At 47.5% G+C, this 11,349-nt stretch overlaps 2 protein-coding genes across 2 annotated transcripts; both read left to right on the top strand.

Annotated features, from left to right (window-relative positions):
- Window positions 1-3,311: 3,311 nt before the first annotated feature.
- ETH_00016440 (acyl carrier protein, putative) lies at window positions 3,312-5,001 on the top strand (the record flags this gene model as incomplete). Its single annotated transcript, XM_013373025.1, has 3 exons — window positions 3,312-3,366; window positions 4,017-4,324; window positions 4,861-5,001. The coding sequence occupies 3 exons, from the start codon at window positions 3,312-3,314 to the stop codon at window positions 4,999-5,001; spliced, it is 504 nt and encodes a 167-aa protein (XP_013228479.1).
- Window positions 5,002-8,384: 3,383 nt separating this feature from the next.
- Window positions 8,385-10,422, top strand: ETH_00016445 (uncharacterized protein; the record flags this gene model as incomplete). The annotated part of the gene is made up of 2 exons (XM_013373026.1): window positions 8,385-8,647; window positions 8,739-10,422. The coding sequence occupies 2 exons, from the start codon at window positions 8,385-8,387 to the stop codon at window positions 10,420-10,422; spliced, it is 1,947 nt and encodes a 648-aa protein (XP_013228480.1).
- Window positions 10,423-11,349: the final 927 nt, after the last annotated feature.

The raw sequence follows: 11,349 nt of genomic DNA on the forward strand, positions 1-11,349 counted from the left end.
CGCAGCAGCCAACTGGCGGGTCCCCTGTCTGTTTCTTGGGGGCCCCCGGGGCCCCCGGGGCCTTGGGGGCCCCTGGGGGCCCCCCAGGTTCAGGGGCTGCTACTAAGTGCTGCTGCTGCATGCGCGCAGCAGCAAGAAGCAGCAGAAGCAGAAGGCGAGGCGGCCCTTGACCGCTTTATTGAGGCCTTCGCTCATGCAGCAACTGGCGATGCCAGCGAACCTGGCTAGCTAGCTAGCTAGCTAGCTAGCTAGCGAGCTAGCTAGCGAGCTAGCCAGCGGCAGCTAGCTAGCCAGCTAGGCGCAGTTATTTAGCTAGCCAGAAGCTAGGTGGCTAGGCGCAGCTAGCTGGCTAGTCGGCGGCAGCTAGCCAGGTAGCTAGGCGCAGCTAGCTAGCCACTGCTTAGCTAGCTAGATAGCCAATCAGTTCAGCAGCTAGCTTATCACCAAGCTGGGCCTGCGGGAGCCTAGCTAGCTAGCCAGTAAGCTGCTGGCTAGGACAGAGCCCCGCCGTTGGCTAGCCAGCCAGCCGGCCAGCTAGCTAGATGGCTAGCTAGCTAGTTGGCTAGCTAGCTAGCCACCTAGCTAACTGGCTAGCTAGCCAGCTTTTGGCTCAAATCCTTTTTTCTGTTTTGAACAGCAGCAGCCTTTGGAAGCAGCTTGTCTTGAGAAAAACGAAAAGGGAGTTCTTTTTTTTGTTTTGCTGCAGCCCGCAGCTTCTGGGACAGCTAGCCACAGCTAGCTAGCTAGCCATGGCTAGCTAGCTAGCCATAAAGCTAGCCATAGCTACCTAGCTAGCTAGCTAGCCATAGCTAGCTAGCTAGCTAGGTTGCCCAGCCTAGAAGTTTACTTGCAGCAGCGGCGCAGAATCGAAAGAAGCAGCAGCTGGTTATAATTATGAATATTATTTAATTAATTATTTACTTTTAAATTATAATTGTAATTATTATTTTATTATTTATTTAATTTTAAATTATAGCTATAATTATCATTTAGTTCTTCATTTACTTTTAAAAGAATTTTCCTTCTCAACTTGAAATGGGGGCCTCCAAGGCAATTAAAAGAAATAAATTCCGATTTGAAATAAAAAATGTTTTGAATGTTTCTTTTTTGTTTAAATTCGTTTAAGTTATATTTAAATTCATTTAAATTATATTTAAATTCATTTAAATTCATTTAAATTGTGTTTAAATTCATTTAAATTATATCAAAATTGAGCGGCTGCGGGGGCCGGCTGCTGCTGCTGCTGCCTTCCCCGTAAACCCTAAACCCTAAACCCTAAACCCTAGGCCTTACTTGTGGCGTCAAACTGCAGATCCGTCTGTCACTGAGGAATCAGGGCTTCTCAGAAGCAGCAGCAGCAGCGGCAGCGCAGCAGCGGCAGCAGTAGCAGCAGCGCAGCAGCAGCAGCAGTAGCAGCAGCAGCGAAGCAGCTAGCTTTTCACTTCAACAAAAGCAACTTCTTCAGCTTTCTCTTCAAATTGAGATTAAAAATATATTTAAATGTTTTTTATTTCTTTTAAAACAAAACAGAAGCAGCAAAAAAGGAAAGTGAAATTTCATGTTTTGTTTATCTAGTCGGAAGAGGAAATAGACGAAATGCATTTCATTTCAAAAATACTGTTTATTTATTTATTTATTATTATTTATTAATTTATTTATTTATTTGTTCAGTTATTTATTTATTCATTTCTTATTTATTTTTTTATTTTTTTATTTACGTGCTGTTTCTCCTGCCTGTGGTGTTTCTGCATTTTGGGTGGACTTCGCGTCTTTTTGATTTTTCTTTTTTCTTTTTTTGCTTCATTTGAATAGCCAGAGGGCCGCAGATAAGGCCGAGGGTTTAGGGTTTGGGGTTTAGGGTTTAGGGTTTAGGGGTGTGCCTTGTGCTGTGCTGATGAAATATATGAAAACGTAATTAATTAGACTAAGGAGATAATTTGTAATGGAAATACATTTCCCTTCCAATATATAATTAATAATAATAATGAATAATAATAATAGTAATAATAATAATAATATGATAATAATAATAATAAAAGTAATGATAATAATATAATAATGATAACAATAAATAGTATGACTTGATATCTGAATAAAGTAGCTGTCTGTGAAGGCAACCAGCAAATTTTGGATTTTTTGTTCAATTAATGAACAATTAAAGTTTGTTTACTTTTAAATAAAAAACAATTAATAATTGTTTATTGTTCAACAATCAATTAATTGAAGTAAGAGTTGCGGGGGAACTGAAATGAGCAATTAATAGAATGAAAGACTCGCAAACGAAATTCAAGTTTGGATCTGCTTCTGATTTCGTTTTCAATTCAAATTAAGTGGAATTTCCTTTTTAATTAATTAAATTGCAAATAAAATTTAATATTTGCGACGTTTTAAAATAAAAATTGCCCTTTGTTTTGACACACAGCAACAATTCCTTTTCTTCTGCTGCTGCAGTGCATAGGAAAGCAGCCAATTTAATCAATTTCTGCTCGTTTTCCATTTTTTATTCTCCAAAACACAAAAACAAAGTTTTATTTTCCAAAATATACATGAATTAAAGCTAATGAAAGGCGGAAAACGTTTCAAATGGTTTAAAAGCCATTCAAGACAAATCCCGTAAGAAGCTGCTGGATACATCTTGGCGTCTGCGGCAGCTGTTTGAAGGATATAAGTCGCGTTGCGGCTAAAAAGGATTAATTTTTAATTTTAAATTCAATTTTAGAATGCAAATTGAATTTAAAAATCAGTTCAAGCTGCAAAAGACGGAAAATTAGTTGCAGGCGTGCTGCTGCTGCCGCCGCAGCGGGGGGTGCGGCGGCGGCGGGCGGTCCTAGGCACAGGGATGTCTGATCTGCCGTGGATTTCGCGAAAACGGAATTAAAATAAATGAAATAAAGTTATTTTCGCTGAATGTGAGGCAGTTAGTGAAAAAAGGAGAAGAAATGTTGCAGATTTACTCGCAGGAGCAGTCAACCCGCTGCCGCCGCGTCTTTTTCTGTGTCTTCTCCGTACGCGCTGCGCTGCAGCGATCCGCGGCACTTTCTGGTGTATTTACAGTTCCCTTTTTGTTTTTCAAATTAATAAACAAATAAAGAAACCATTTTAGATAGAGAGACGGGGAGACAGCCGCAGCGTCGGGTCCCAGCAGCCCGCGAGATGAGACTCGAGCAGCAGCAGCAGCAGCAGCAGCAGCGGCGGCAGCAGCAGCAGCAGGACATATCTGGGCTTCCCGTCTGCGTTAATTCCCCTTTTCCCTCCTTTTTGTCTTTATTTTAAAGTTTTTTCCCCCTTAATTGCTGCAGCAAACTGCAACAATGCTGCTCTGTGTCCTGGCTCTCCTCTGCGGCACAGCAGCGCTGCCTGCTATGGGTGGGCTCCCCTGGGGTTAACAGTTTTGCACAATTTGTTTCTTTCTTTCTTAGTTTTGCCCCTTAATGCTGTAGATCTGCTGCTGCTGCTGCGCTGCTGCGCTGCTGCTGCTGCTGCTGCTCGCGCTGTCTCCTTTTGCTGCCTCCCGCGTGGGGTTCCTCGCTGTGGCTTGGGGGGACTTGCAGTTGAAGATCCATTAAGAGAATGTCTCTGTCTTCAGCCAGTCTTGTGTCTCCTTTCCCCCTTGCTGCTGCTGCTGCTGCTGCTGCTGCTGCTGCTGCCCCTCTCTATCTGCTGTTGTCTCCTGTGTCTCCACTGCAGTCTTGCCCTTCATTTGCTGCTGCTCCAGTTGCTGCTGCTGCTTCTGCTAGCTCTTCCTCTGTTTGCTGTTGCTTCTGCTGCTGCAACTGCTGCTGCCTCCTTTTGACCACTGTTTTCTCCTCTCTGCTGCTGCTGCTGCTGCTGCTGCAGTGTGTGCCCGCTTGAGCTTGCTGCAGCTCTTGAGGTGTATGCGCAGCTCGGATGCGCGGACTGCCGCTGCTGCTGCCCAAACCCAATCATTTATATCAAATCAAATCAAATTGAATTAAATTAGATTAAATTAAACCAAATTATTTATTTATTATTTTATTTATTTTGTTTTCTTTCAGCCTTCGTAAATCCCTCTTCTGTCCACTTCTCCTACCGCTACACCATCTGCCCCGGCGGCGCCTGCGGCGCCATGGGGGCCCCCCAGGGGGCCCCCCTGGGGGCCCCCCAGGGGCCCCTCTTTGCCCCCTCTAGCCTGCGTTTGAGGGGCCCCGAGGGTTTGAAAAAGGGTCTGAAAGAAGAGAGAAACTCTTTTGTTCTTTTTGCTGGAGAGGGCCAGGAGGAGATTTTGCAAAAAGTGAAAGAAGTTGTTGCGGAGCAGTTGGGAGCAGATATAAACAAAGTGCATGCAAACTCCCACTTTGTTAAGGTGCGCTTTGCTGCTGCTGCTGCTGCTGCGTGCGGCTGGCTAGCCAGCTGCGGGGAGCTGCGGGTCGCTAGCTATGGTTGTGGCTAGGTAGCTAGCTAGCTAGCTAGCTATTGTAGCTAGCCGTGGCTAGCTGTAGCTAGCTAGCTAGCTGGGTATTGGAGCTAGCCGTGGCTAGCTGTAGCTAGCTAGCTAGCTAGCTATTGCAGCTAGCCACGGCTAGCCGTAGCTAGCTGGCTATTTATGTAGAGCCAGCTAGCTGCTGCTGAGTGGAAAGTAGTTAAACAAAAGATTAAATAAAAAGAAATGAAACTTTTCAAATGAGTAAATGAAAAATTGAATCTCAAAATAGTGAAATTGAGAAATTGAATTTCAAGTCAAGTTGAATTTCAAAGGAAACTGTGAAGAAAATAAAGTGGATTTCAAGTTGCACAAATTGAATTTAAAGCAAAACAAATGAATTCGAAATTAAATTGAACTTAAAATTAATTAAATTCGAAATTAAATAAATTTAAAATTAAATTATTTGAACTTTGCAGGACTTGGAGGCGGACAGCCTGGACAGTGTGGAGCTGGTGATGGCCTTTGAAGAGAAGTTCGGAGTTACTATTCCCGATGAGGAAGCAACGAAGATCACAACTGTCCAGGAAGCTGTCGATTTCATCCAAAAACACAAGTAAATGGCATCAGATGGCATTTAAATAACATTAAAGTAACATTTAAATGGCATTTAAATGCCATTAAATGCATGAAGTGACATATAAGTCGTTGAAATCGCGCTGAAATGCTCAAAATTGATGCATTTCACGTCTGGGAAGCTGTGGATTTCATCCAAAAACACAAGTGAATGGCATCAAATGGCGTTAAAATGGCATGAAAATGGCATTTAAATAACTTTTAAATGGCATTTAAATGCCTTTAAATTAATAAAGTGACATTTAAGTGGTTGAAATCGCGCTGAAATGGTCAAAATTGATGCAATTCATGTTCATTCAAGAAAATAAGAGCTGTTTAGGAAGCTGTTGATCTCATTCAAAAACACAAGTAAATGGCTTTTAAATGGCTTTTTAAAGAAGTTAAATGACTTTTAAATGGCTTTTAAATGGCATTTTATTGTAGCATTTGAATGTAAAATTATTTGAATGGAAAGTAAATTCAATAATTAAGAAAAGATCGTAAAAGTGGCATTCGAAGTGTTGACTGCCTGCTTCGGAGTTTCAAGTTGTGGAATGCTGAATGGCTTTTGAATACTTTCAAGAAAATTTCAAATCGCATTTAAAATGATTTAATAAATTCAATAAATTAATCAAATAAATTAAATAATTAAATGAATAAATTAAATACATTAAATGAATTTAATGGATCAAATAGATATGCGAAGGAAACTGACACGAGAAGCCGCCGTTTGAAGTTGAAAAGGGAAACTGAATGGGAATTCAGGATTCTTTATTTCTTTTAATATTTCTAATTTATTTAATTAAATGAAATTTGAGAATTTATTCTTTTTTGTTTTGTTTTAATGGATTTAAAATTGCCTTTTTGCTCGTTTAAAGAGCTGCAAGTGTTCAATAAATGCCGAAGATATGGCTGAACGAATCCTTAAAATGTGGAGAATCTGTCATTTGTTTATTATTTACTTCATTTATTTTCATTTATTTTATTTAAATTTGTTTATTTTCATTTAATTTCATTTAATTTCATTCAAAGAGGCTGCAGCGGCATTCCCCTTCGTAGAGGCTTTGTTCGCAGAGTGCCTTTTCACTTTTTTATTTTCTTCTCTTTTTGTTTTCTTTTTGTCTTTTATTTATTTTTGAATTTATATCTTTTAATATTTTATTTACATCTTTTAATATTTTAATTTCCAGTTTATGCCTTTAAATATCTTTATTTCTTTCTATTTCTCCATCTCTATTTCATTTGCATTTCTCGTCTTTTTGTTTTTCTATTTCCTCTTTTCTTACTTCCTTTTGTCTTCTTTTTTTATTTCTCTCTTTTATTTATTTCTCTTCTTTGTTGTTTTTATTCTTCAGGAAGTGAAGGACTTCGCCGTGGGCCCCGCGAGCCTTCCAAACCCTAAACCCTAAACCCTAGGCTGAGCAGCAGCAGCCGCAGCAGCCGCAGCAGCAGCCGCAGCAGACAGCGGCCACCCCACCCCAGCCAAAAGGGATTAAGGGGGGGCCCCAAAGCCCCAGCTAGCTAGCTTCCTAGCTAGCTAGCTTAAGGGGCCCCCTAAACTCTAGCTAGCTAGCTTAAGGGGCCCCCTAAACCCTAGCTAGCTAGCTTGAGGGGCTCCCTAAACCCTAGCTAGCTACGATCTACGGGGGCCCCCCAAACCCTAGCTAGCTAGGGTTTAAGGGGGCCCCCGGAACTCCAGCTAGCTAGCTTATAGGGGGGCCCCCAAGTGGTAGCTAGCTGCTGGGGGCCCCCTGGTCTAGCTAGCCAGCTGCTGGGGGCCCCTGGGGTTGTGCTGCTGCTGCTGCTGCTGCATCTTTTGTCTCTTTTGTCTCTTGCCTTGGAGAGGTGGGAGGCAGCTGCTGCTGCTGCTCTGCTTGGGAGACAATTAGCTAGCTGCTGCAGCAGCAGCAGCTAGCTAATTGACTGTCTCGCGGCGAGCTGCTGCAGCAGGCTGGCTAGCTGCTGCTGGCAGTTTGGCTAGCTGCTGCAGCAGTGTGGTTTGCTGCTGCGGCAAGCTGGCTAGCTGCTGCTGACAGTGTATCTAGCTACTGCAGCAAGGTGGCTAGCTGCTGCGGCAAAGTGGCTGGCTACTGCAGCAAAGTGGCCAGCTGCTGCAGCAAAGTGGCTAGCTGCTGCAGCAAGCTGGCTAGCTGCTGCAGCAAAGTGGCTAGCTGCTGCAGCAAAGTGGCTAGCTGCTGCAGCAAAGTGGCTAGCTGCTGCAGCAAGCTGGCTAGCTGCTGTTGCTTCCGCTGTCTGGAAGGCGCCAGGGGTAGATGAGAGTCTCTTTTCCCTGAGACGAAAATGAAGCGAAAGACGCTGCTCTAATTTGATCCAATTTAGGGTTTAGGGTTTAGGGTTTAGGGTTTGTTGCAGCTTTCCTGGGGAGGCGATGGGGAAGCAAATAGCGAATAATAAAGACTAAAGGAGATATAAATAAAAGGTAAAAATGAATCTATTTCGCTCTTTTTATTCCTTACGTTCAGCTGTCTGTACACCCCAAATGGGGTAACGAGTCACCCCTTCAAAAGACCCACTAAGGGGCCCCCAGGGGGCCCCATAGGGGCCCCATAGGGGCCCCTTAAGGGCCCCTTAAGGGCCCCTTGGGGGCCCCTTAGGCACCCCTTAGGGGCCCCCCAAGGCGAAGGGGCCCCCCGAGGGGCCCCCAAGGGGAGCTTTAAGCGTGGCGTCAGAGGACCCCCACAGGGGGCCCTGGGGGCCCCCTGGGAAGCAGCTGGGGGCCCGTTGGGGGCCCGTTGGGGGTCTTTTGGGGGCCCCCTGGGGGCCCCCAGAGGCACTTAGCGCATTCTTGGGGGCCCCCTGAAGGGCCTTTAAGTGACCCTTAGAGGGCCCCAGGGGGCCCCTCTAAGGCCCTCTGAGGAATCCCCTAAAAGAATCTTTATGGGCCCCCTGGGGTCACCTGTGGGGCCCCCAGGGGCCCATGGGGGCCCTTGGGGGGCCCCTGGGTGCTGCTGTGCTCCGGAGGAGTTTGAAGTGAAGCGTATGGATAGTAAATACGATTTAATTTAATAAATTAATTTTTAAAATTAATTAAATTAAATTTAATTTCATTTTATCTTTCAAATTAACTCCCCAGGTGACCCCCTTCCTTCTCTCCGGGGGGCCCCCTGGCAGCCGGTACTTGCAGAAGCAGCAGCAGCAACAGCAACACAGCAGCAGCTGCAGCGCAGCAGCAGCAGCAGCTGCTGCTGCTGCTAACGTTGCTAGCAGCAAATGCCACTTACGGCCCCTAGGGGGCCCCTCCGCTGTCTGCTGCTGGAGGGCTGCACGAGACCCTCAGAGGGCCCCCACGTCCGCTGGCTAAACGCATGCTGCAGCAGCAGCAGCAGCAGTAGTAGTAAAAGCAGCAGCAGCAGCAGCAGCGGCAGCAATGTTAGCAGCAATAACGGCCGCAGTAGCAATGGGCGCAGAGGCAACAAGTGCAGCAGCAGCAGCAGCAGCAGAAGTGACGACGAACGCTGTAGCAGCGACAGCAGCAGCAGTAGTACCAGCCTCAGCAGCAGCACTACGCATGGCCGCAGCAGCAGCAGCAGCAGCAGCAGGCGTTGGTTCTGCAGCAGCAGCATTGCTGTTTGCCTTTGGTGCTGCCGCTGCTGCATGCATGCGCCAAGCTGCAGCTGACGGAGCTGCGGTGTATGTACACCCCTTTGCTGCAGCTGCTGCAGCAGCAGGTTTGGTCGAGCCGTTCGCTGCTGCAGCTGGCGCTGCTGCTGCACTGCTGCAGCAACTTGCTGCTGCCAGATGCTGCTATCTACAGGCAGCTGCTGCTGCGGCTCTCTCAGTGGAAAGAATTCAGTTTGCTGCTGCAGCAGGAGCAGCAGCCTGCTGCTGCTCAAGTCGCTTTGGGGCAACTTGCTGTTGCATGCGTCGCCTTCAAGCCCCAGCAAATGGAAGCCCTGCAGCAGCAGCAGCAGCAGCAGCAGGAACAGCAGCAGCAGCAGCAGGAACAGCAGCAGCAGCAGCAGCAGCACGAGCAGCAGCAGATTCCGGATGGAGTTGCGAGCGGCTGCCGTGATGAAAATGTTTGCCAGCGCAGCAGCGGCAACAGCGCCAGCAGCAGTAGCAGCAGCAGTAGCAGCAGTAGCAGCAGCAGTAGCAGCGGCAGCAGCAGCAGCAGCCTCTGTGAGCTGCAGGACATGGTATTGCTGAATGTCTTCAGAGCTGCTTCAGGACTCATCGAATGGAGCGCCCCAAACCCAGCAGCAGCAGCAGCAGCAGCAGCAGGAGCAGCAGCAACAACAGGAGCTTCAGGAGCAGCAGCAGAAGGAGCAGCAGGAGCAGGAACAGGAGCAGCAGCAGCAGGAGCAAGAGCAGCAGCAGCAGCAACAGCAGCAGCAGCACCAGAAGCAGCAGCAAAACTGGGGCGCCCCAGTCCACATCTGCTGCAGCAGCTTCAAGTAGCAGCTCTTGCCATTTGGTTTGAAAGACAAAATGTCAAAATAAAACTCTTGGGGGCCCCCCTGGGGGCCCCTCTGGGGGCCCCCCTGGGGGCCCCTCTGGGGGCCCCCCTGGGGGCCCCTCTGGGTCTGGGGGAGGCCCCCAGTGAGGTGGAGGCCTCCCGCTGCAGCAGCAGCAGCAAGGACCCGTTGCTGCTGCTGCTGCTGCAGCAAGTCAAAGCGCCGAATGAAGACAAGCTCCGAGTCAGCAGCAGCAGCAGCAGCAGCAGCAGGTGGGGGCGCAGAAGCAGCAGCGAGCAGCAGGAGGAAGCTGCTGCTGCTGTCAAAGCTCTGGGGCTGCATGCAATTCGAGAAGCAGCTGTGGGGCCTTTTGCTGCTGATTTGCTGCTGCCGTCTGTACACTGCGTCCTCGAGATTGACGGCCCCAACCACTTTATTAAACCCCCCAGCAGCAGCAGCAGCAGCAGCAGCGGTAAACATAGCCGCAGCAGCAGCAGCAGTGGTAGTAGCAGTAAGAGCCGCAGCAGCAGCAGCAGCAGGACCAGTAGCAGCAGCAGCAGCAGCTGTGGGGTCTGGGGGTCTGCAGCAATTGGTGAGAAGCAGGAAGCAATTTATTGTTTAAAAGCAGCACTGAAGCAGCGGCTGCTGCTTGCTGCTGGGCTGAGGGTGGTGAGGCTTTCTTTTAGAGACTGGCCGCAGCAGCAGCAGCAGCAAATCAGAGCCCTGGCGGCGCTCTTCAGGCAGCTGCAGCAGCAGCAGCAACAGCAGCAACTGGATGAAGAGCAGCAGCAGCAGCAACTGCAGCACCAACTCCACGAAGAACAGCAACAGCAGCAACCGCAGCAGCAGCAGCAACTGCAGCAGCAGCAACTGCAGCAGCAGCAACTGCAGCAGCAGCAGCAGCAACTGCAGCAGCAGCAGCAGCAGTGGGGCGCCCACTGGGCAGGCTGCGGCGGGGGCCTTCTGGTGTACAGACCCTACCTGTGCAAGCTGGCGCAAACCGTCCAATAAATAAAATAAATAATAAATAATAAATAAATAAAAATAAATAAATAAATAAACAAATAAAATAAATATATTTAAAGGCCCCTTAGAAACAAAAAGAAAGAAAGCTCTAAAGCCTCTCTCTGGCGTTTTTTCTTTTTCTGCAAAATTACAAAAAACAAAAATAATAAAACTTTTATTTGCTTTCAACAACTTCTTGCTTCGTCTCTAGTAGCTGCTGCTGCTGCTGCTGCAGCAGCAGCAGTGGCCACTGCTGCAGCAGCAGCAGCCACTGCACCAGCAGCAGCTGCAGCAACAGCAGCTGCTACAGCATCAACAGCGGCTGCTGCACCACGAGCAGCAGAAGCTGCTTCACCAAAATCGCCAGCAGCAGCTGCACCATCAAATCCAGCAGTAGCTGCTGCATCGGGAGCAGCAGCAGCTGCTGCGTTGAGAGCAGCAGCAGCTGCTGCATCGAGAGCAGCAGCAGCTACTGCACCAAAAGCAGCAGCAGCTGCTACATCTAGAGCAGCAGCCGCTGCTGCAACATAAAAGCAGCAGGGGCTGCTGCATCAGCAAAAGCAGCAGGAGCTGCTGCAGCACCGTCCGCAGCAGCAGCTGCTGCATCTAAAGCAGCAGGAGCAGCAGGAGCAGCAGCAGCGCAGCAGCTGCCTCCGAAAGTCTTCAAATTTGCATCTGTTTTGATTTTCCTTTTTGCTGCTTGTGTCTGTTCACTTTCTTTCCCTTTTCCTTCAAATGACTTCACCAATTTAACATAATTAATTAATTAAATCAATTAATTAATTTAATTAATTAAATAGTGGATTTCTTTTCAAGTTAAGACTGAGTCCAGTGGGGCTCGTGGACCTTCTCCCCGCGTTTGTCTTTTCGCTCGAACATGTGGGCCCCAAAGAGGTCCCTTTGAGCCTGAATTAAATTCGTTGGCAACTCCGA

Source organism: Eimeria tenella, genomic scaffold, assembly GCF_000499545.2.
Source record: "Eimeria tenella Houghton genomic scaffold, Eth_scaff118, whole genome shotgun sequence".
Lineage (NCBI taxonomy): Eukaryota > Apicomplexa > Conoidasida > Eucoccidiorida > Eimeriidae > Eimeria > Eimeria tenella.